We start from the raw sequence: 26,086 nt of genomic DNA on the forward strand, positions 1-26,086 counted from the left end.
ACATGTGCTATATCCCATCATGGGGGATCAATGTACATGCTTTGGGGCTGCAACCCCTTCATCTCAGACACTTTCCGCAAAACACGTACATTGATCCCCCATGATGGGAGATAGCGCATGTTTACACACTCTGTACATCTTCCAAATTTGGAATTTCTAAAAATACAACATTTTGTTTTTAAAATAGCAAAAATAAAACCTTATCTAGTTTTTGTTGTTTCACACTCTCCCCAAAACATCAATGATGTTCTTCATTTTATTTTTAACATCATTGATGTTTTGTTGGACAATTTCCAAATCCCGATTGCACCCCGTTATCTCCCCAATCAAGATCTGGGCACTTTCACTGGTAAAACGGGAATCTTCTTCCACATCACCTACAAAACAAAGCAAACAAACACACCATGTAATCCAAATATGGTGATATACACTGATGAGCTTACCGGAAGCTGTGTTCTCTGACACTCACCTGTTGTGGTGACAATTTTTCCAACCTCCACGATCTCTCCTTCCTCCTCCTCTTGCTCCTGCTCCTCTGTTTCTGCTTTTGGAAGTTGCCCTTCTTTGGGAGGGGTGTGGTCCCTGGTGTCCTCATATTGACGAGTCTTCTCTCCCCTATGAGAATGTAAACAAAGATTAATTAGCACACAGAGGGCCGAAATAAGAATCAAAAACATTGCTTGGAAGTGTTGTACAATTGTGTTTTTGGGCCGAGTTACAAGGTGAGAACATTATTGGGGACACTTTGTTAAGCTGGAATACTTCCCAGCAGAACGATGTTTCATACGAACGAACAAAACCATGAACTTGAAAGTGGCCATTTTAAAATGCACAACATGAAATCAAAGCACATGGAGCAGTATGCAAGCAAGAATAATCATATGAACACACGACAACTACTTACTTTTTTTAAGAACACGCTTGATCCTTAGGTACTGCTCGTGCTCCCTCAGTTTCAGGTCTGACCAGCGTTTTCTCAGTTGATCCTTGGATCGGTGTACCCCAAAATTCTTCAGAAGACTCTTCACAACTTTATTCATGATCTTGGCCTTTCTGATATTTGGGTTTGGGTAAGGTCCATACTTCCCACCATAGTCGGTCCTGTTCAATATGTCCACCATCTCCAACATCTCTCCAAAAGACATATTTGAGGCCTTAAATCTTGTCTTCCTGGATCGGGACGTTTCAGGCTCCGGGCTTTCCTCACCCTCCTCCTCGTTAGTGGAACTATTATTAGTGGGCACCTGCGTTCTCTCCACCATGTGCTCTCCCCACTGCGCCAGAAGCGAAGGGGCGGGGAATAGTCTGGAAAGAACGTCAGGGGCAGGCGGAGTTTCACACATGCGCACTGTATATAAAACGCAACACGCGTGTATCGTCCGTACGATCTGGGAAAAGAGTGAGGCGCGGACGCGACGAACGTGGAAACGAAGGTAACATTTTTAACTTGGTGCTTCACTAGACTAGACTGCTTCTATCTAGGCCGATGTTGGGACAAGATTAGGAGGGTTTTTAATGGCATTATTAGTATTTGAGGGTTTGTCTTGTGTTGTGTCTTGCAGACAATATGGATCCTTTCACAAATGAAAACTTTATGGGGCTATTCATAGACATGGAGATGCCCTGCCTGTGGCAGTTCCACAACAAGTTTTATACTGACAGAACAAAGAGGAACGCAGCACTGGAGAAACTACTTGCTTTGTTGCGGATCATGGTCCCCACGGCAGACATGGCCCATCTGAATTGGAAAATTGGGGCCATGAAGCTTACATATCTCAGGGAGAGAAAGAAGCACCTGGAGTCCTTGAGAGCAGGAGATCCAGATGCTGTTTATTACCCCAGGATGGTTCACTTTGACAGGCTGCATTTTCTGGTAGACCAAGGGGTACCCAGGCCACCACTCAGGCCACCACTCTCCAGGCTTCCTTCAAGGCTTCCTTCACCCCCAGCTGAGGCTTCTGATGTCCAACCTGGGCCTTCCAGGCAGCAACATGTGGTGGTGCCCAGCTTGAGACAGGTATTTCTTGTGTTACATTTATTGATGTTAACTATATGTTCTCATTGATCAGTAAGTTGTGATTTCTCAAAGTGGTTTACATATCAAGAGACAGTAGTGACCAAAAATGATTGGGACAGGAAAGAAAAATGCTGGGCTCAGAATGATAGTCTGTTCTATTTGGTAACATTCAATTTGCAAAAGCCAGGAGCACAAAATGGTGTGATTGATGATCAAAAAACTAAAACTATGTCCCCTTTTCATACACAGGAAGACCTCAGTCGGGGGGAGGCTGTGGCAAGTGGCAGCCAGGAGGTCGACCAACTCCCTCCTCCTCCTGCCCCAGCTACAGGAGCCCAGCCACAGCCTGGAAGGATGCCTGGTAGGAAGTGCCAAAGGAAGACGAGAGAGTGATGGCCTGGGTTGAGTCTGGTCTGCCAGAAGATGCAGCCTCTTGAAGATCCACATCCTGGGGACAGAAATGGCATCTGAATTTCCTGCTCTCTAGGACTTCGGGACCAGACTTCTCTCCCTGAGATATCTACTCCTCAGGCCACCAATTTTTTCAATTAGAATTTGTTCATGTCTGCCCTGGGGGCCAAAGGCTGCACCAAAGTTAAGAAGTTTCTCCAGTGCTGCGTTCCTATTTTTAGTTTCTAGCGACCAAAATAAAGGTTTTTTTTGTTTGATGAAATACTTGTGTAATATGTTTTCCTTCCAAAAGGCCAGTTTATTTGTGAGCAGGCAGGTACATTTCAAAAATACAAAGTGAAATAAATAACAAGGGGTACCAACACTAAACAACCTCCTGTAGATTAAAAAAGAAAAACAAAATATCAAAAATAGAATAATGTTGTTGTAAGTTTACACACAAAAAAAAACACAAAAAAAGGAGAAATGAGCAAACTGTCTTAAAAGGAGATTTTTAGGGAATCCCCCCAAAAAACATCCAAAAAAGAAAAAACAAATCAAAAATTGTGTAGATGTGACGCAAACTAAAACGGTATTGCTGAAATGGTTAAAAAAGAGTAATGAAATCCGTTCGGGAGAAGTGTGTGTGACTATGAGCATCAAAAGAAGTTCGTTCTTGCAGCATTGTAAAGAACAAGAGAATGCGCTTGATGAAAGAATTTTTAACATTGCAGCGTGACGAATGTGCTATATCGCTTATGAGCAGTAGTTTTACCTGAACAAGCACTTCCGTGTCGGGAATTTGAATGTGAGCATCTTATCCGTCGGAGTAGGCTACACATGATCGGAGTATGTCCGACAGGCCCAGTTGGTCGGGAAATATTTCCAACATGTTGGAAAATTGGGTCCGACGGATATTCCGACGGAATCAGTCCAATGCATACCACACACAGCCGGATTATCCGACAACACGGTCCGATAGGACACATTCCGATGGATTCTCTGACCGTGTGTACAAGGGCTTAGAGCTGGCTGCCCAGCCAAACTGAGCGATCGGGGCAGAAGGGCCTTTGGTCAGGGAGGTTAACAAGAACCCAATGGTCACTCTGACAGAGCTCCAACATTTATATATGGAGAGAGGAGAACCTTCTAGAAGAAAAAATATATCTGCAGCACTACACCAATCAGGCCTGTATAGACGGAAGCCACTCCTCAGTAAAAGCCCACCTGGAGTTTGCCAAAGTTCTCTGGTCTGATGAAACAAAGATTGAACTCTTTGGCCTGAATGGCAAGCGTCATGTCTGGAGGAAACCAGGCACCACTCATCACTTCTCTAATACCATCCCTACAGTAAAGCATTGGTGGTGTCAGCATCATGCTGTGGGGATGTTTTTTAGCAGCAGGAACTGGGAGACTAGTCAGGATCGAGGGAAATATGAATGCAGCAATTTTAACAGAAACGTTTTTATTGGTCATAAAACGGATACACCAATACATCACAGCTCGTTTTTTTTTTTTTGTAGAAATTACAGCATATCAAGCATTAGATAGAAACAAAAGGAAAACTCAGAGAATCATCACAGCAAAATCATACATTAGCATGTTTCATATAGACACATTCAGCAATCACAGCCCCTGGAGCACCCCTCCCCCCTGCCCGAGCCACTATCTAGATGAGCAACACTCAAATGTAGTTGTCACAGAGTTCCAGGGCAAGAGACCGAGCAGAAACACAAATTCCCACTCCAATGCATAACAAGGATGGAAAGGGGGGCCTCCGGAAATGGGAGGGTTCCACAAAACTAAGGACCATGCGCACAGGAGCGGACAGGCTGCTGCCTCACTCCTGTACCCAGCAACCCCAGATCTTAGTAAATTTCTTGGGGCATTTACGACTCATATAAGTAAGCTTATACAACGGAAGGGCAGCATCTATCAAGGCCCTCCAGTGGGCTACGCTAGGTGGGTCCGACTTCTTCCACTGCATGAGGATAGCCTTTCGGGCGTAAAATGCTGCATAGAATACAAACAACTGACTATGTATGTTCGGTGCCACCCTGTCACACACACCTAGTAATAAGACTACCGGATCCAGGCCCACAGAGAGGCCCCCGACTTCGTTGATCTCCCGCACCACCCCCTCCCAAAATTGATAGATAACCGGACATTTCCATACCACATGCAAAAAAGAGCCCACTGCGGCGGTACACTTCGGGCACCTATCCGAGTGTCCCGGATATATTCTAGACAGGCGTTGCGGGGTATAATATGCCCTGTGGATAAATTTTAACTGAATGAACCTGTCCTTAGCCGAGATCATCAGTGGCAAATATTGTTGTATACCCTCCTCCCAATCATCCGTCGCCAGGGTGGGGAGGTCCGCCAACCATTTCTGGAAGAGGCCAGTTCCCCCTCCGGGCGACTCCGCCGAGATCCTAAGGTAGAGAGACGATAGAACACGATCTGCATCCGGGGCCAAAAGAAATCTCTCAACATTGTTGGAGTGCAGGATTACTCCTGCAGGAAATTGAGCCCTAAGGGCATGGCGCAGTTGTAGATAGCAAAAAATCAATCTGGAGGGGAATTGGCAGTTTTCTCTAAGGGAATCAAAGGGAATAAGGGAGCCCCCAGGCATCACCTGTTGCAGAGTAGTGACATCATATCTAGTCCATAGAGCAGGGTCAGGGACCGACTGGAGATGTTTCAGTCGTGGATTCCCCCATAATGGGGTATGTGGCGACAGTGCGGCGGGTGGGTCCAACCGAGCCGCAACCTGAGCCCAGACCCGAAGCGTGGTTCGCATAGGGGTAGTGACCTCAGGGTGAGCCCTCGGTCCCCTGTATACCAAGGCACTCAATTCCGCATGAGAGCCTAGAATCGCCGCCTCCAAATTAACAGATGGGTTAGAGCGGATCCGCTGGAACCACCACCGCACCATGACCAGTACAGCCGCCCAGTAATATTCCTTGAAGCAGGGAAGGGCCAGGCCCCCCCCGGGACAGAGGCAACTGGAGGGCAGCTCGCGCTATCCTTGGAGTCGCCCCAGCCCAAACGAAGGTAGACACCACCTGATCTATCTTTTTGAAAAAGGAGTTTGGGATTGGAACTGGGGTATTACGAAAAACATAAAGAAACTTTGGAAGAAACGTCATCTTAAGGAGGTTGACCCTCCCCACCGGGGTAAGGGGTAGGGCCCTCCACACTTGGCACTTAGCCATCAGGCTCTGGAGGACAGGATAGACATTATCCGTGAGATACTCCCTGGACCCCCTCTGCACCTCTATGCCCAGGTAGCGAAATTTATCTACCGTCCGCAAGGAGGTACGGGCAGATACAACCAGGGGAGCGGGAGACAGGGGAAATAGTAGAGACTTGTCCCAGTTAATACGTACCCCAGATAGGGAGCCAAACTCGTCAATGAGCCCAAGGGCCGTGTCCAGCGCAGTGGAAGCATCCGGAAGATACAGGAGAGTGTCGTCCGCATAAAGCGAAATCTTTTCACACACCGGTCCTACCCACAGCCCCCCCAATTCCACTGAGTCACGCAACAACACCACTAGGGGTTCAATGGCAAGTGCGAACAGGCCCGGGGAGAGAGGGCACCCCTGTCTAGTACCCCTACCCAATGAGAAGCTTTCGGACAGTAGGCCGTCAGTGCGGACCCTAGCAGTGGGAGCACTATAGAGCAGTTTAACCCAAGATATAAATTGGGGTCCGAAGTTAAACCTCTCCAGGACTTTCCATAGGAACTGCCACTCAACCGAGTCAAACGCCTTCTCGGCGTCCAAGGAGGCGACGACTTTCTGCGAGTCCTCAGCAGCAGCTAGGGAGATGTGAGTATATAAATGTCTGAGGTTTATGTCGGTGCCTTTACCCGGCATAAACCCCGTCTGATCACCCTGAATCAGTGTTAGAATGACCGAATTAAGTCGGGTTGCTAGGATCTTAGTGACAATTTTAGCATCCACATTAAGTAGTGAGATTGGTCGGTAGGAGGAGCACAGACCCGGGTCCTTGCCAGGTTTGGGAATCACCACAATGATCGCCTCGGACATCGTAGCCGGTAGCCCCCCCTCCCGCAGCATGGAGAGCAAGAGGGCGTGTAGCTGGGGCACCACCATTTCAGCATTAGTTTTGTAGAACTCCGCGGGAATCCCATCCGGGCCCGGGGTCTTTGCCGACTGAAGTGTAGCCACCGCCGTCTGTACCTCCTTAAGCGTAATGGGGGCATCTAATCTAATACGATCCGCCGCAGAGAGCACCGGAAGGGCCATACGGTTGAGAAAGTCCTCCAGAGCCTCGGGGGCGGCCGTAGCCCTAGAAGTGTACAAGGCTCGATAGTAATCTGCAAAACGACTATTTATAAGCTGCGGGCTGGAAATCCGCTCCCCCTGTTCCCCTCTAATATAGGCGATATGGGAGGCGTTCGATCGCTCCTTGGCCAACCAAGCCAGAAGCCGACCGTCCTCTCACCCTGCTCAAATATGCGTTGGGACTGGTTAAGAAGGAGTTTTCTAGTGGCTTCGGTACGGAGCAATGAGATTTCCCTATGAGCTCTCATGAGATCCGCATAGGTCGCCTCATCCCCCCCTTGCACATAACTAGATTCAAGTCTCAACGCCCGACCCTCCCCCACCTCCAGTGCCAGCCTGGTATCCCTTCTAGCTCTGGCAATGGACGTTTGATACTGCCCTCTAACAAAGGCTTTAAATGCGTCCCACAGTATAGGCGGTCCAGTTGAGTTTTTATTATGTCCCCAGAAGGTCCCCAACTCCACCGCCACCTCCGGGGCCACTCTCTCATCAGTTACCCAGTACCCCGAAAGCCTCCATAGGGCCATCCCAGGTGGAAGACCCATCTCCAGCTGTATCAACAGGGGTGCATGATCCGATATGCCTCTAGGGAGGATTTCTATCCCCAGAGTACGAGAGACCAACGTATCCGAAGCTAACATTAGATCAATACGGGAGAAAGTGGCATGCGTGGCAGAGTGGCACGTGAACTGCCGAACATCCGGACACTTCCATCTCCACACATCAGTCAGTCCGTACGCCCCCATCCACCGCAGCAGTGGGGAGTCCCCCGCCCCGCCAGCCTGCATTCTATCTACCGAGGGATCAGGCGCCATGTTGAAATCTCCGGCCAACAGCACCCCAGCCCCTGGGTATAGCGCCATAACAGGGGTTAGCCGATGCATGAGCTCCATGGTAGCCCCGGGGGGAGCATAAAGTCCAATAATCAGCACCTCCGTGCCCTCACATACCGCATGTAGGGCCACATACCTACCCCCGGGTCTAGATGGAGATCAAGGAGAGTAAAGCGAAGGGACCTATGCACAAGAACACTGACCCCTCTAGAGTATACAGAGTAGGTGGCATGATAGTACGAGCCCACCCAGGGCTTCTTAAGGGCCAGCACCTTGCTCCCAACTAAATGCGTCTCCTGGAGTATACAGAGGTGGGGCGCATATTTCTTAATATAATTAAAAACGAAGGACCTCTTATGTTTAGAGTTCATCCCCCTAACATTCCAGGAAAGAACCTTCAGGGGTGCCATGGCAAGTCCGTGAACATAGATATCGGAGAACTACACATTACCCTTATCACCAAGGACCCAGGACCTATGCTATACCAGAACCCCCCCCCCCCACCAGTGGAGCAGAAGGAGTGACATGTCAGCCACCAGAAATTGAAAACAATGTTGAAACATGACATACAATACATACATGAGCCTATACATGAACCATATGCTGTGAATAAAAACATGACCAGAACCCCCACCCCCCCACCCCCCTCCGCCCCCCCACCCCCCTCCGCCCCCCTCCCCGACACCACCCCCCAAACTTCGGCGTGCCTTACACCCAAAACCTAGCATCCCGGTAACAACCATGGGGGTGCGTGTAAAACCCAGCTCCCTGAGAGTCTAGTCCTAGCACACCGACTCCAGCTCAGTCACTTCAGGATAGACGATCCCTGCAAAGTTTAGAAAGTCTCCCGATCGAGATCGGGGGCACATACTTCAACCAAAAAACCCCGTTACCAACCAGATATAAAAAAAATTATTATGCGGTAAAGAAAAGAGGAGAAAACTAAAGAATCCAAAAAAGAAAAAAGCGGAGAAAACCCCGGGTACCTTATTCCTTGAACAGCAACAGTTCCTAATCCCCGCTAAGACCGGGGAGCCCCCCACCCCTCGTCCAGTAGGAAGAGCGTAAAAAAGGAGGAATAGTCACCAGGTATCCGCAGTCAGGAGGTGGTGGCAGCCGCCAAATAATCCCGGTAGTATCTGCATATGTTGCAACATGCGTCCAATAACACGAAGGAGGCATGAGGTACCTCAGAGCCACCTCAGCCCCTAGGCAGGGAGTCCAGCCACTGCGATGCATCCTCCGGTGATGTAAAGAATCACACCGTCTCGCCGTCTTGGACTCTGAGTCTGGCAGGAAACATCATGCTGTACTTAATGCGGCGGTTCCGCAAGTTCAACTTGACATGGTCAAAAGAGCGGCGCAGTTTCTGCGTATCAACGGAATAGTCCGGAAATATCATAATTCGTGCGTCCGCATGGCGCAGGTTCTCGGCCTTCCTCGCTTCCCGTAGGACCTGGTCCCGGTCTCGATAGTTCAGCAGGCGGAGAATAAGCGTGCGTGGAGGAGCTCCCGGGGGACCCCGGGTAGCAGGCATTCTATGTGCCCTCTCCACCGCAAAAAACGGTGAGAACTGTGCACACGGCAGGAGATCCCGCAGCAGCCGCTCCGTGAAGGCCTGGGGATCCGCACCTTCCACCCCTTCTGGTAAGCCCACAATACGGAGGTTATTCCTCCGATTCCGGTTCTCGGAGTCCTCTGCCCTGCTCCTCCAGACTCTTAACCCTGGTGAGCAGCGTGCGGATGGCACCGGAGTGTTCCCGCAGGGTGTCCTCCGCGTCTCCCACCCGACGTTCCGCCTCCGTCAGCCGGGCGCGAAAGGTATCCATGTCGCGGCGGATCAATCCGACATCCATCTGGACGGACTCAATCTTACCCGTCAGGGCGGTTTGGCAGGTCGCGATCGCCTGCATGAGTGCAGCGAAGTTGGATTGGTCCGTCAAGGCAGGGTCCGGACCCTCCGTCTGGGACGCCATGTGCTGCAGGGGCTGCGGCCCGGTGAGAAGGCCCGATTCAGTCCGGGGCTTAGATTTAGCTGCCGCGGATCTCCTCCGGGTGTTCGACGAGCTCCGTCCTTTGGTCATCCCCCTTAGGGAGCAGTTGTGCGGCGGTACACCGAGCAGGGCAGCCAAATTGCAGGGATAAAAGTATTAGAACAGGGCACTCGGCCGGAGCTCACTCACTGTGCGTCCTCTCAGTCGGCCATTCCGGACACGCCCCCCATGAATGCAGCAATTTACAAAGACAACCTTCTCCAGAGTGCTCTGGACCTCAGATTGGGGTAAAGGTTCATCTTCCAACAGGACAACAACCTTAAGCACACAGCCAAGATAACAAAGGAGTGGCTACAAGGCAACTTTGTGAATGTCCTTGAGTGGGCCCACTCAGAGCCTAGACTTGAACCCGTGATGAGGAGGGGGAGGGAAGAAACACACGGAGGGGCCATAGGAGGAGGAGGACACGGAACAGTTGGGGATGATCAGTGCAGCGGGAGGGACAGTTGCAAGCACCGATCTTCCTGTATGGCTTTTCATCTGACAGCCACATGAGGGAGAGGATTAGAAGTGGCAGTCAGCTGAACTATACAGGGAAATCAGTATCTGCAAGTGTTGTCATCCCCACCTCACTGATCATCCCCAACTGTCAACCAGGGCTGATCCTCAATGGGTGCAGTGTGCACACGTAGGTGTATATACCATATATATTGTATGTAGGCTATTTAAAAGAATTGAGCATTTTTAAAAATTTCACTTCAAGCATTATTAAAATCACTACTCCCTGCCAAACAGAAGTAAAAAAAAATGTGCTTTGCATTGTTACATATTCCCAAGGGCAGTGCCCCCTTTCATGCCATTTGTTTGAAAATCCCTTGCCTATTAGCCTAGAAAATGATCATTACTCTTTTTTAACATTTGGCTCTCATTAACTTCATAAAGGTTCGAATTCAGCCCCCACCTTCAGTAATGTTTGCCAAATGTTTGCCAAAAGTCAGAGGAGGTACATATCGTCTAACTCTCTGCTAATCACTGTAACATATGGATGTAAGTTCAGCACTCTATTACTGAAGCATTTTGCAATGAATGTGTATGTGTAGAATAAAGGTTTATGAATCATAATGAAAAACAACATATAAGCACCATTTCATAAACTTCGAAATTAAAAAAAAATAATAATAATTTATGACCAAAAACAATTGTAAATATTCCTGTTCAGGTAATAAAAGCTAATAGGTTTACCTTTGTAAAATCACTAGCAACAAATCCTTGCTCAAAGCCACTAAACATAGTGAGTGGAATCAAAAGGCATTGACGTTTATCACGGAGATGCTTAAATGCTGCAAGAAGCGTGGAACAAGTATTATCTTCCTCTTGAGCTTTCTCTGCTTGTATCTCATCCAAAAATATGATGATCAGTAATACGGCTAGAACACCACAAGCTAAAAGAAGGAATAAAATTGCAATGTGTTAAAAAATTGGATGACAGTATGGAGCTCTTAAAAATTAGCATATTATAATTAACCACTTTTTTTTTTTTTTGGAAATTGTCTTATGCCATGTACACACAAACGTTTTTCCCGTTGGAATAAACTCTGAAGGTTTTGCTGACGGAGTTCCACTGAAACTGTCTTGTGTACACACTATCACACCAAAGTCCGATCATGAGGAACTCAGTGACGTACAACACGCACGACGGGACTAGAAAAGGGAAGTTCAATAGCCAGTAGCCAATAGCCTCTGTCTTGTACTTGCTTCAGAGCATGTGTCGTTTTTGGTCCGTCGGAACAGCATAGAGACGAGCAGTTTACCCAATAGGAATTGGTTCCGTTGGAAATATTTAAAACATTTTCTATTTCTAGGCCCGTCAGAATTTTTGAAAAAAAAAGTCTGATGAGGCATACACACGATCAGAATATACGATGAAAAGATTCCATCTGACTTTTTCACTTGTGCGTATGCGGCATTATGGTTTGGAGACTTGGGACTAAAACCTTCCAATATTTTTAGTAAATATAAAAAAAATATTTTGAAAAGGACATTCCATGTTATAAAGAGAAAGAAGTGCACATAGACTGCAAATACAAACTTACATAACTATATACTGTAAATCCAAACTCAAATTATTATTACTATACAGGATTTATAAAGCGCCAACAGTTTGTGTAGCGCTTTACAACGTTAGGGCAGACAGTACAGTTACAGGAGGAATCAGAAGGCCCTGCTCGTTGGGGAGTGTCAAGTGATACAAAAGGTAATAACTGTGGGGGATGAGCTGATGAAGAAAATAAAAGTACAGTGTTTAGGCAGCTCCAGCCTGCATGAGGCTGGGCAATAAATGTAAAAATATGGATTACCCCCAATGTTCTGTTGCTCTGATCTGCAGATTTGGTGGTTGTTACAGCGTATGTGTAGTACCTTGTTTATGTAAGGATGTATCTCACAAGACAGTATTAATCAATAATCACACACATTCATTTAAATCAGTTGTTTTTATGGTCAGTTCACAATGGTGCATCACAGTAATAAGCACATTTCGACATGCGTTAACATACTGTATATATTGTATATGACAACAGATGTATCATAGTGTACTGCATTGTGATGCCATCATTCTGAATATATTAAAACAATGCACTTCAGTGCATGTGTGTTGTAATGTACCACAATGCACAGATTTGAGACCCAAGGGGAAAGTAAACCATGAAGTTTATAGTGAGAAGGTTTAAAAGTAACCAAAAATAATTACAAAACCCTGCATAGCATAGTAGCTGCTTCTTATAACTGAAGGAATGTCTCATGCCATCATTTGTCCCAAAAATAAATCAATTATTCCTCATTTCAGGATAGTGAAAATTATTTTCAATGAAAATAATCCATGACATCTAAAATGTTAATTGGTAATCTGCAATATAATAAATGTTTGCTTTTGGATGTATTCAGTTTTAACTATGGCCACAAAAGCTAGGTAATAAAAACGATAGGGGCCCCTTACATTAGCAGTCATTAAAGTGCCCCCTTACATTAGAATAGTGGACCCATACATTGGGGTCAGTGAAAAATGTTACTTTAACCACTTAAGGACCGCCGCATGGCAATGTACGTCGGCGCAATGGCACCGACAGGCACAAGCACGTACATGTATGTGCTCGCCTTCCAGCGGGTGGGGGGTCCAATCGGACCCCCTCCCGCTGGATGCGGCCGTCCGTTTCGCTTCAGGAGCGATCCGAGATGAGGGCATGGCCGTTGGTTTCTGGCCATCCCCTCTCGATCGCTCCTGGCGAATGAGAAGCTTCCTCCACTGTGTATTGTAAACACAGGCAGGGAGGAAGTGATGTCACTCCCCTCGTGGTGGTCTTTTTGACCGGACGGCGAAGGAGAGAAGACATCCAAGTAAGTGCACCAACAGTCCACTGACACATAGGTACACATAGGCACACTTTTCACCCCAGTCACCCCCCAATCACCCCCCCGATCGGCCCCCGCCCCCCCAGTCACAGTGTCACTGATTGCAGTGATCATTTATTTACTGATCACTGCATTTAGTGTCAGTTGTGACTGTAAAAAGTGTCAGGGCATTTAGTGTTAGGCCCCTTTAGGTCCAGGGTAGCCCCCTACCCCCCAATAAAGGTTTAACCCCTTGATTGCCCCCCCAGTTAACCCTTTCACCCCCTTTTACCAGTCGCTGCATTAGTGTCACTGGTGCCGCTAGGAAGCTAGTTTTTTTTTAGGTTCACCGCCAGGTTTTTATAGTGTTAGGTACCCCGATATATAACCTAATAAAGGTTTTAACCCCTTGATTGCCCCTAGAGTTAACCCTTTCACCAGCGATCACTGTATAAGTGTCACTGGTGACGCTGGTTAGCCAGTTAGTTATTTAGTTATTTAGGTCCCCATCAGGTTTTTATATAGCGTCAGGTACCCCCATATAAATACCCAATAAAGGTTTTAACCCCCTGATTGCCCCTAGTTAACCCTTTCACCAGTGATCACTGTATAAGTGTTACGGGTGACGCTGGTTAGGTAGTTCGCTTTTTATAGCATCAGGGCACCCGCCATTTATTACCCAATAAAGGTTTAACCCCCTGATCACCCGGTGGGTGATATCAATTAGGTTTTAGGGTCAGATAGGGTCTGCGTCGCCCCAGGCAGTGCTAGGTTAGTGCCAGTACCGCTAACACCCACGCGCAAAGCATACACCTTCCTTAGTGGTATAGAATCTGAACAGATCAATATCTGATCTGATCAGATCTATACTAGCGTGCCCAGCAGTTTAGGGTTCTAAAAAAACGCATTGTTAGCGGGATCAATCCAGATACCTGCTAGCACCTGCATTTTGCCTCTCCGCCCAGCCCACCCAAGTGCAGTATCGATCGATCACGGTCACTTACAAAACACAACACACATAACTGCAGCGTTCGCAGAGTCAGGCTTGATCCCTGCGATCGCTAACAGTTTTTTTTGGTAGCGTTTTATACAGTCGATGACAGCCTAGGTGCTTTTTTACCTGTGAGTCTCACTAGTGTACCCCTAAATTTAGAGCCCAAAATGGCAAAGCGAAGGTACACTAGTGAAGAGGCCTACACGTTTCTGAGCATGACAGATAGTGAAGAGGAAGACACTGATCTGTCAGATTCAGGCTCAGAATACGAACCTGTAGAGGACAGCGGCTCCATGACAGATAGCTCTGACGACGAAGATGAGGTCCCTGCTAATGTCAGGTGTACCCGACCCCGATCTTCTGATGTTGTTGAGGTGCAAGAATCTCAGGTCCCTCGTATGGAGCAGAGAAGTACTAGAGCCGCTCATCCTTCTGGTGAACTGGCAAGCACCAGTGGCCTAGTACACCCTGGACGTACATCCAGAACTGCAGTATCACGTGGTGACGTGGCGAGTCCCATAAGTGCAGTGCAAGCTGGCGAGGTGGCAAGCACAAGTAGTGTCCTGCTGCCACCAAGAAGAAGACAAAGGCAGGCCCATCATTCCCATAGTGCCCTTCCTGCAGAATTCGCCAATCCTGATTGGGTGCCCACCACTTCTGCAGCACCAGTACTTCCCCCATTCACTGCCCAACCCGGTATTCAGGTGGATACAGCGGATTTTATGCCACTTGATTTTTATTCGCTGTATTTCACGGAAGATCTCTATAGATCTATTGTGGACCAAACTAATTTATATGCTGGTCAACACATCGCCGCTAATCCCCAGTTGCCTTCCCTTGCCAGAGATTGGAAACCAGTTACGGTTTCCTAATTTAAGACCTTTCTGTGCCTTTCCCTCAACATGGGCACACATAAATTCATGACGTTGCGGACTTATTGGTCCATGCATCCGACTGACCACATGCCCGTGTTCTCTAACTCCATGTCCAGGAAACGATACGAGCAGATCTTGCGGTTCATGCACTTCAATGACAATGAACTTTGTCGTCATCGTGGAGACCCTGAATACGATCGGCTCTACAAAATTCGGCCCCTCATAAACCACTTCAACCAACGTTTTGCAGACTTGTTTACTCCCCATAAAGTTGTCTGCGTTGATGAGTCCCTGATTAAGTTTACTGGTCGATTGTCATTCAAACAATACATTCCCAACAAGCATACCAGATACGGGGTCAAGCTCTATAAGTTCTGTGACAGGGCCACAGGCTATACATGGAGATTTATGGTTTATGAGGGTAAAGATAGCCACGTAGAGCTGGAGAACTGCCCTGACTACATAGGAAGCGCTGACAAGATAGTGTGGAACTTGGTGTCACCCTTATTCGGAAAGGGGTACCACTTGTACGTGGACAATTATTACACGAGCGTGCCACTGTTTAGTCACTTGTTTGATCATCAGATTGGAGCATGTGGCACCGTGCGACCTAATCGCTGGGGCTTTCCCCAGCGGCTTGTAGATTCCCGTCTTAGGCTGGGGGAGAGAGCCTGCTATTGGTGTAATAATTTGCTCGCTATGAAGTGGAGAGATAATAAGAATGTTTTAGTTCTTACCTCCCTTCATGCAGACACAACGGTCCAAATTCATACGGCGACTGGTATTGTGGAGAAGCCCCTCTGTGTCCACGAATATAACAAAAATATGGGAGGGGTGGACCTCAATGACCAGTTGTTGGCGCCGTATCTAGTTGCCCGTAAGGCCAGACGCTAGTACAAAAAAGTGTCTGTTTACTTATTTCAATTGGCTTTGCTGAATGCTTATGTGCTATACAAAGCTTCAGGCGGGACTTTAACCTTTCTTTTCTTCCAGAGAGAGGTTGTCACAGAGCTTCTGTATCCAGACAGTTCTGCACCTCACCATTCCCAACCAAATGCAGTAAGCCGGCTGCATGAGAGGCATTATCCGTATGCCCTCCCGAGTACCCCTACCCAACAAGCCCCCCAAAGAAGATGTCGTGTCTGTACCAAGCGCGGATATAGGCATGACACTCGTTGTTATTGTCCACGCTGTCCTGGCAATCCTGGTCTTTGCCTTGGTGAGTGTTTTGAATGCTACCATGAACTAGTGAAGTATTAGCGTAGGGTACAGCATTTCACAGGCTAGGCACACTAACACAGGGTCTCCCAAGATGCCATTGCATTTTGAGAGACCCGAACCGTTACAGTTGTTACAGTTTACAGTTCAAAAAAAAGTGTAAAAAAAAAAAAAAAAAAGTAAAGTAAAAAAAAAAAAAAAAATATATAAAATATAAAAACCAAAAATAGTTGTTGTTTTATTGTTCTCTCTAATGTTTTATACTTTACTGTTTACTGTGTTTTATTGTTAACCTTTTTTTTGTTTTCAGGTACGCCATTCAGCTGCAGCGCGATTTATTTATCTTGACAGCAATAGCGTTTGCTCCCACGATACATAAAGCCGTGACTCCAGTGCTGTAGGAGGTGATTTCACCACCACAGTTAAAAAAAAAAGAGCATATATGCCGAAGCATGGGGGCAGCAGGGGAGGAGGAGCGATTTTGCTCCTAATGCCGCATACATACGGTCGAAATTCCGACGGAGGGCTTGCCCATGGAAAAGTTTGACCGTGTATGCGGCATAACTTTTTTGCGGGAGGATGCCCCCATGCTTCGGCATATAAATATTTTAGGCACAGGTTGTGTTAAAAAATGTTTTATTTTTTACTGTTTTTTTGGGCATTTGCTTTGCAGGTATGGTATGGTAAGGTTTTACTGTTATACTGTAATGTTATGTTGTTTTAATATTAACCCTAATTTGCTTAGCAGGTACGCCATTCAGTTGCAGCGCGGATTTATTTATCTTGACCGCAACAGCGCTTGCTCCCACTATACATAAAGCCGTGACTCCAACGCTGTAGGAGGTGATTTCACCACTACAGTTTAAAAAAAAGAGCATATATGCCGAAGCATGGGGGCAGCAGGGGCGGAGGAGCGATTTTGCTCCTAATGCCGCGTATATACAGTCGAAATTCCGACGGAGGGCTTGCCCGTGGAAAAGTTCGACTGTGTGTATGTGGCATAACTTTTTTGTGGGAGGATGCCCCCATGCTTCAGCATATATAAATGGTGCATGTATGTCCATCATTAGAAGTGGGTGGATGAAGGGAGGTATTCTAATGGTGGGCATACCCACCGATCAATCTCTTTTTTTTCGTTCAGCCAACATGACTCTCAGCAAATAGTCAAAAAGTTTGTAATATTCCCACAACTTGTGGCAAAATATAAAATATTCCATGGACTCAACATGCCTCTCAGCAAATAGCTTGGGGTGTCTACTTTCCAAAATGGGGTCATTTGGGGGGGGGGGGTTTGTGCTATTTTGGCATTTTATGGCCTTCGAAACTGTAATAGGTAGTGAGGAGTGAAATCAAAAATTTGCGCCCTTAGAAATCCTGAAGGTGGTGATTGGTTTTTGGGGCCCCATACGCAGCTAGGCTGACAAAAAGTCCCACACATGTGGTATCCCCGTACCCAGGAGAAGCAGCAAAATGTATTTTGGGGTGCAATTCCACATATAACCATGGCATGTGTGAGCAACATATCATTTAGTGACAACTTTTTGTAAAAAAAAAAAATTATTTTTATTTTATGTCATTATTCAATCCCTTGGGACAAAAAAAAATATTCAATGGTCTCAACATGCCCCTCAGCAAATAGCTTGGGGTGTCTACTTTCCAAAATGGGGTCATTTGGGGGGGTTTTGTGCCATTTTGGCATTTTATGGCCTTCAAAACTGTGATAGGTAGTGATAGGTAGTGAGAAGTAAAATAAAAAATGTATGCCCTTAGAAATCCTGAAGGCGGTGCTTGGATTTCGGGGTCCCGTACGCGGCTAGGCTGACAAAAAGTCCCACACATGTGGTATCCCCATACTCAGGAGAAGCAGCAGAATGTATTTTGGGGTGTCATTTCACATATGCCCATAGCATGTGTGAGCAATATATCATTTAGTGACAACTTTGTGCAAAAAAAAAAGTTTGTAATATTCCCACAACTTGTGGCAAAATATAAAATATTCCATGGACTCAACTTGCCTCTCAGCAAATAGCTTGGGGTGTCTACTTTCCAAAATTGGGTCATTTTTGGGGGTTTTGTGCTATTTTGGCATTTTATGGCCTTCGAAGCTGTGATAGGTAGTGAGGAGTGAAATCAAAAATGTTCACCCTTAGAAATCCTGAAGGTGGTGATTGGTTTTCGGGGTGCCGTGCGCGACTAGGCTCCCAAAAAGTCCCACACATGTGGTATCCCCATACTCGGGAGAAGTAGCAGAATATATTTTGGGGTGCAATTCCACATATAACCATGGCATGTGTGAGCAATATATCATTTAGTGACAACTTTTTGTAAAAAATTATTTTATTTTTTTGTCATTATTCAATCCCTTAGGACAAAAAAAATAAATATTCAATGGGCTCAACATACCCCTCAGCAATTTCCTTGGGGTGTTTAATATCCAAAATGGGGTAAATTGGGGGGGGGGGGGGGGGTTGTACATTTTAGCACATCAAAAAATTAGATAGGCAGTTATAAATTAAAATCTGTGTAAATTCCAGAAAATGTACTCTAGTTTGTAGACGCTATAACTTTTGCGCAAACCAATAAATATACGCTTATTGCCATTTTTTTTACTAAAGACATGTGGCTGAATACATTTTGCCCTAAATGTATGACTAAAATTTAGTTTATTCGATTTTTCTTATAACAAAAAGAAGAAAATATCTTTTGTTTTTCAGAATTTTCGGTCTTTTTCCATTTATATCGCAAAAAATAAAAATCCCAGAGGCAATCAAATACCATCAAAAGAAAGCTCTATTTGTGGGAAGAAAAGGACGCAAATTTCGTTTGGGTACAACATTGCATGACCGCGCAATTACCAGTTAAAGCAGTGCAGTGCGAAATTGTAAAAAGACCTCTGGTCCTCAGGCTGACAATTGGTCCGGGGCTGAAGTGGTTAATGTCAGCCTGGAATTCATGACCAGGGCAACGATCACATAAATGATCAATTGATAAGTGCCCCCTTTGACTAGTGATCAGTGGAAAAGCATCTCTTGCATCATGCCCCTTTAAGTCTGCTATTCTATAAGGACTGGTATATGTCCACAATACATAGGGTTGAGGTGCACTACTGCTGACCGCTGCCCTATACTGCAGCAGTCCTTCATCAGTATAGGGACTGACGTACAGTCTGCTAATCAGTCACACACAACCTACTTGTTCCACAAAGTTCCTTATAAGGACTGGTAACCTGGTGTAGGGTGCTACAGTACATAGGGTTGAGTGAGGTACAGTCTGCTATTCTATAAGGACTGGTATAGGTCCACAATACATAGTGTTGAGGTGCACTACTGCTGACCGCTGCCCTATACTGCAGCAGTCCTTCATCAGTATAGGGACTGACATACAGTCTGCTAATCAGTCACACACAACCTACTTGTTCCATAAAGGTCCTTATAAGGACTGGTAACCTGGTGTAGGGTGCTACAGTACATAGGGTTGAGTGAGGTACAGTCTGCTATTCTATAAGGACTGGCATAGGTCCACAATACATAGGGTTGAGGTGCACTACTGCTGACCGCTGCCCTATACTGCAGCAGTCCATCAGTATAGGGACTGAGAGTTTTGTCACAGGGTCATTTAAAAAATGACAGGCAGAGGAAGAGGCAGGCCCTTCCGCAGGGGTGGTAGGGGTAGGGCAGGAGCAACAGCCTTGAGCCAAAGTGGGAAGTTGCAGAAGGTGCGTTCAATTACTTTAAAGGACGCACCAGACTTGGTTGAGTGGCTCACTCAGCCTTATGCCGCGTACACACGATCAAACAATCCGGTGGAAAAGTCCGGCAAACTCAAGTCCGCCAAACAATCCCCCCGTGTGTAGCCTCCGGCATACTTTTTTGACCCGAAAGTACGGCGGACTTAGAACACCAATCTTCCCGCCGGACTCGCATTTCGGCGGACAATCCGGCCGTGTGTATGCCAGTCCGCCGTACTTTTGAAATGAGCGGACTTTTCCCGCCCGGAGAAAAGTCCGCTCATTTCGAGCGGGTCTCCAGGTAGGCGGGGCCCGCGAAGGAGACGTCGCTGGCCCCGCCGCCTGGTATGGACTTAAAGGGGAACTCCAACGCCGAAAAAAATCGGCGTGGGGTTCCCCCCCCCAAGTCCACAACAGACCCTTGTCCAAGCACGCTACAAGGCCGGCCAGGAAAGGGGGGGCGAGCGAGCGCCCCCCCTCCTGAGCCGTACCAGGCCGCGTGCCCTCAACATGGGGGGTGCCTTAGGGAAGGGGGGGCCGCACGGCCCCCCCACCCCAAAGCACCTTGTCCCCATGTTGATGAGGACAAGGGCCTCTTCCCGACAACCCTGGCCGTTGGTTGTCGGGGTCTGCGGGCGGGGGGCTTATCGGAATCCGGGAGCCCCCTTTAATAAGGGGGCCCCTGGATACCGGCCCCCCCACCCTATGTGAATGAGTATGGGGTACAATGTACCCCTACCCATTCACCTGTAAAATAAAAGTACAAAAAAAACACAACACACGAGATAAAATACTTTATTGCACAGCTCCGGGGGTCTTCCATCTTCGGGGGTCTTCTCGCCGGACTCCTCCGCTATCTTCTTGTAGCTCTTTTGCTAGCGGAGGAGTCCGGCTTTCTTCCTCGCCGCCGGCCTCTTCTTCCGACTTCGGGGGTCTTGTCCCCCTCCCCGGTCTTCTGTCGCCGCCTTCCGTTCTTCTTCTTCTTCTTCTTCTTCTCCAGGAGATGTTGACTCGACGATCTCTCCGGCCGCAATGCCAGGGACGCGCTGCGCTGCCACTTATATAGGGACAAGGGGCGGTGTCACATGGCTTTATGTCACATGGGTTGGTGTCACATGGTGACCCCGCCCCCTTATGATGTCACAGTCCCCATGTGACATCAACCCATGTGACCAACCCATGTGACATAAAGCCATGTGACACCGCCCCTTGTCCCTATATAAGTGGCAGCGCAGCGCGTCCCTGGCATTGCGGCCGGAGAGATCGTCGAGTCAACATCTCCTGGAGAAGAAGAAGAAGAAGAAGAACGGAAGGCGGCGGCGGCGGCGGCGACAGAAGACCGGGCCACCGCCTGTAAAAGAGCTATAAGAAGGCGCGGTGGCCCGGCAGAAGAACCGAAGAAGGGGACAAGACCCCCGAAGTCGGAAGAAGAGGCCGGCGGCGAGGAAGAAAGCCGGACTCCTTGCTAGCAAAAGAGCTACAAGAAGATAGCGGAGGAGTCCGGCGAGAAGACCCCCGAAGACGGAAGACCCCCGGAGCTGTGCAATAAAGTATTTTATCTCGTGTGTTGTGTTTTTTTTGTACTTTTATTTTACAGGTGAATGGGTAGGGGTACATTGTACCCCATACTCATTCACATAGGGTGGGGGGCCGGTATCCGGGGGCCCCCTTATTAAAGGGGGCTCCCGGATTCCGATAAGCCCCCCGCCCGCAGACCCCGACAACCAACGGCCAGGGTTGTCGGGAAGAGGCCCTTGTCCTCATCAACATGGGAACAAAGTGCTTTGGGGTGGGGGGCCGCGCGGCCCCCCCTTCCCCAAGGCACCCCCCATGTTGAGGGCACGCGGCCTGGTACGGCTCAGGAGGGGGGGGGGGCGCTCGCTCGCCCCCCCTTTCCTGGCTGGCAGGGTAGCGTGTTTGGACAAGGGTCTGTTGTGGACTTTGGGGGGACCCCCACGCCGATTTTTTTCGGCGTTGGGGTTCCCCTTTAAGTCCATACCAGGCGGCGGGGCCAGCAACGTCTCCTTCGCAGGCCCCGCCTACCTGGAGACGCGCTCGAAATGAGCGGACTTTCCTCCGCGTGTGTGGGCGAGTCCGTTCATTTCAAAAGTAGGGCGGATAGTACGGCGGACTTAGTACGCCGTATTAGTCCGCTGAAAAAGTGCCGTGTGTGGGCAAGTAGCCCGTTCGGAAAGTCCGACGGACAGTCTGGCGGAAGTCCGCCAGACTAAGTACGTCGGACATACCGCTACGTGTGTACGCGGCTTTACTCTTCTGCACCCTCCTCATCCTCTCGATCTGCACCCTCTTCTTCACTCTCTGCTATGTGCACCCCCAAAGACACTACCACCAATAACACCACCACCACCACCACATACCTTCCGCTTGAGTCACAGGAATTATTTTCCGATCCATATTAAGACATTTCTGATGCGCAGCCACTCTTGGCAATGGATCAGGAAGAGGAGGTAGCAACAACCGCTACTCAGCAGTCTGACGACAGTACCCAGATCAGCCCAAGGAGGAGGTTGGTCTCCGGTGTTGCTGCCTACTCCGAGATATCTACTTATAGCGGTGGGGAAGGTGACGTGACGTGTCTAGTGATGTCATGTGGGTGCCCACAAGAGAGGAAGAAGAGGGGAGTTCAGAGGGAGATATGGACCAGCAGATAGGGAGGAGAAGCAGGAATAACTTACATTGCACAAGAGGGACAAAGCAGACTGCTAATGTATCAGGAGCGAGTTGTCGACCATGTACGGTCACATCTGGCGCTCCCAGGACACCGGCACATGGCTCCGCAGTGTGGGCTTTTTTTAACATGTCCGCTGCTGACAATAGCGTTGCCATCTGCAATCCTTGCAGTCAACGCATTAGTTGCGGTAAGCCCAACACTCACCTAGGGACGACCGCCTTAAGAAGGCACATGAGCAGCCATCACCGAGCCCAGTGGGAGCAACGGAACATACAAAGCCACACTCCAGGCTCTCACAACCCAGCCTCGTCTTCTACTTCTCCTTCTCCTCTCTCCTCACAATTGTCCTCCACTCCACCTTCCATCACGCCAAGCTCACGTTTTTCTGCAAAAAGGCAGGCTTCCGTGGGCCTAATGTTCGAGTGTACAAAAATGATGACGCCGGATAACCCTCTTGTCCAACGGTTGATGGCTGTCTTGTCAGAACTGATAGCCCGCCAACTACTGCCATATAAAGTGGTGGACTCGGAGGCCTTTTGCAAATTTGTGGCCATTGGAACACCACAATGGAAGGTCCCAGGAAGGAAGTATTTCTCAGAGAAGGGCATCCCAGAGCTATATGGCCATGTTCAGCGGCAAGTGAATGTATCTCTGGCACACAGTGTCGGTGCCAAGATACATCTGACCACAGACACGTGGTCTAGCGAACATGGGCAGGGAAGGTATATCACTTTTACTGCCCACTGGGTGAACCTTCTGACGGCTGTCAAGCATGTAACCCGTGGCACCCGTGTAGATTTGGTTTTACCGCCACGGATTGCATGCAGGCCTGGCTCTTCTTCTCCTCCTCCTCCTCCTACTCCATCCTCCTCCCTCTCCTCCTCGGCTGACTCCTCCTTTTCCGCTGCTAGCGTCTCTTCCGCTGCGCCGCCCAAGCTCCCCAGAACCTATTCGACATGCCAGGTGAGACGTTTCCATGCCGTGCTGCGTCTGTTGTGCCTGGAAGCCAAGAACCACACTGGCCCGGCACTCCTTTCAGCTTTGCGTTCACAGGCAGATCAGTGGCTAACACCGCTCAATTTGACAGTTGGTAAAGTGGTGTGTGACAACGGTGCCAATCTGCTTAGCGCATTGAAACAGGGCAAAATCACGCACGTGCCATGCATGGCACATATCTTAAACTTGGTCGTGCAGCGATTCGTTGTCAAAGACCCTGGGGTCCAGGACATCTTGCGGCAGGCAAGGAAAATCTCGGCCCATTTCAGAAAATCTTACACGGCCATGGCTCGCCTTGCTGACATTCAGCGGTGACACAATCTGCCGGTCAGACATCTTATTTGCGATTGCCCGACGTGATGGAACTCAACCTTCTATATGCTTGATAGGCTGCTCCAGTAGAAACGTGCAGTTAACGTCTACCTGTATGAACTCTGCGGCAGAACAGGTTCTGGGGAGCTAGGGTTTTTTTCACCGCGCCAGTGGCTGCTCATGCGCGACGCATGCAGACTTCTGCGGCCATTTGAGGAGATCACCAAACTGGTCAGTCGCAACCATGGCGCCATCAGTGACATGGTACCTTATGCCTTCTTTATGGAGCGTGCATTGCGTCGTGTCATTGATCAAGCTGTGGAGGAGCAGGAAGATGAGGAAGTCGCAATGCTGGATGAATTCCCAGGGGGGCTACTCTATCTGAGACAAGTCAACAACAGGAGTCTGAAGAGGAGTCAGAGGAGGATGGTGCCGGGGCGGATGAGGAGGAGCAAGAAGAGCATGCTTTAAACCGGATCCAGCATCAGGGAACGCCTAGACCGTCAGGTGTCCGACTACATCGGGTTAATGGCTGATGTGGACGCTCTGAGGAGTGAAGAACACCTGGACTACTGGGTGGGCAGGCTTGACCTCTGGCCAGAGCTTGCCCAATTTGCAATCGAACTGTTGGCTTGCCCCTCGTCCAGTGTCCTGTCCGAAAGGACGTTCAGCGCAGCAGGGGGGATCGTGACCGATAAGCGTACTCGCCTAGCTCACGACAGTGTTAACTACCTCACATTTCTACAAATGAATGAGGCATGGATCTCGGAGGAATTCAGCACATGTGACCAGTAGACCATGTATATGTCTATAAAAAAAATTTAAATCGAGCACACAGACCTTCTTTCTTCATTTGGCTCACTTCCTTGTCCAAAAAAAGCACACCGTACTATATGCCCGTACCCTCCTGTTTGAAGAGGTTGAGCGGTGTCATATTTCTACTGGGGCTGCTTATTATGAGGGGCTCCCACCATCCCTGTGCTGTGCTGACTTCCTCCTGGGGCTGCTTATTATGAGGGGCTCCCACCATCCCTGTGCTGTGCTGACTTCCTCCTGGGGCTGTACCTCTGCTGTGCATATTATGAGGGTCTCCCACCATCCCTGTGCTATGCTTATTATGAGGGGCTCCCACCATCCCTGTGCTGTGCTGACTTCCTCCTGGGGCTGCTTATCATGAGGGGCTCCCACCATCCCTGTGCTGTGCTAACTTCCTCCTGGGGCTGCTTATTATGAGGGGCTCCCACCATCCCTGTGATATGCTGACATCCTCCTGGGGCTGCTTATTATGAGGGGCTCCCACCATCCCTGTGCTATGCTGACATCCTCCTGGGGCTGCTTATTATGAGGGGCTCCCACCATCCCTGTGCTGTGCTGACTTCCTCCTGGGGCTGTACTTCTGTTGTGCATATTATGAGGGGCTCCCACCATCCCTGTGCTATGCTCATTATGAGGGGCTCCCACCATCCCTGTGCTATGCTCATTATGAGGGGCTCCCACCATCCCTGTGCTATGCTCATTATGAGGGGCTCCCACCATCCCTGTGCTATGCTGACTTATTCCTGGGGCTGCTTACGGTGCAGGTGTCAGTGCTGTATATCACGGTGCTGATGTCAGTACTCTCTATCACTGTGCTGCTGTCAGTGCTGTATATCACGGTGCTGGTGTTAGTGCTTTATGTCACGCTGCTGATGTCAGTGCTCTCTATCACGGTGCTGTTGTCAGATCACTCTATCATGGTGCAGGTGTCATTGCTGTATGTCACGCTGCTGATGTCAGTGCTCTCTATCACGGTGCTGGTGTCAGATGACTCTATCACGGTGCAGGTGTCATTGCTGTATGTCACGCTGCTGATGTCAGTGCTCTCTATCATGGTGCTGCTGTCAGTGCTGTATATCACGGTGCTGGTGTTAGTGCTTTATGTCACGCTGCTGATGTCAGTGCTCTCTATCACGGTGCTGGTGTCAGATGACTCTATCACGGTGCAGGTGTCATTGCTGTATGTCATGCTGCTGATGTCAGTACTCTCTATCATGGTGCTGCTGTCAGTGCTGTATATCACGGTGCTGGTGTTAGTGCTTTATGTCACGCTGCTGATGTCAGTGCTCTCTATCACGGTGCTGGTGTCAGATCACTTTATCACGGTGCAGGTGTCAATGCTGTATGTCACGCTGCTGATGTCAGTACTCTCTATCATGGTGCTGCTGTCAGTGCTGTATATCACGGTGCTGGTGTTAGTGCTTTATGTCATGCTGCTGATGTCAGTGCTCTCTATCACGGTGCTGTTGTCAGATCACTGTGCAGGTGTCATTGCTGTATGTCATGCTGCTGATGTCAGTAC

General features: G+C 48.5%; 1 protein-coding gene across 1 annotated transcript in view; it reads right to left on the reverse strand.

Moving 5' to 3' along the window:
- The window catches only part of LOC143987645 (protein unc-93 homolog A-like), a 991,508-nt gene that overhangs the window by 269,815 nt on the left and 695,607 nt on the right, over positions 1-26,086 (reverse strand). The window contains exon 6 of the mRNA XM_077486536.1: positions 10,790-10,989. Within this exon, the coding sequence (XP_077342662.1) occupies positions 10,790-10,989 (200 nt within the window). The remainder of the gene's footprint in view (positions 1-10,789; positions 10,990-26,086) is intronic.

The sequence above is a fragment of the Lithobates pipiens genome, unplaced genomic scaffold, assembly GCF_037356315.1.
Source record: "Lithobates pipiens isolate NorthernLeopardFrog02 unplaced genomic scaffold, aLitPip1_a1.2 Scaffold_18, whole genome shotgun sequence".
Lineage (NCBI taxonomy): Eukaryota > Metazoa > Chordata > Amphibia > Anura > Ranidae > Lithobates > Lithobates pipiens.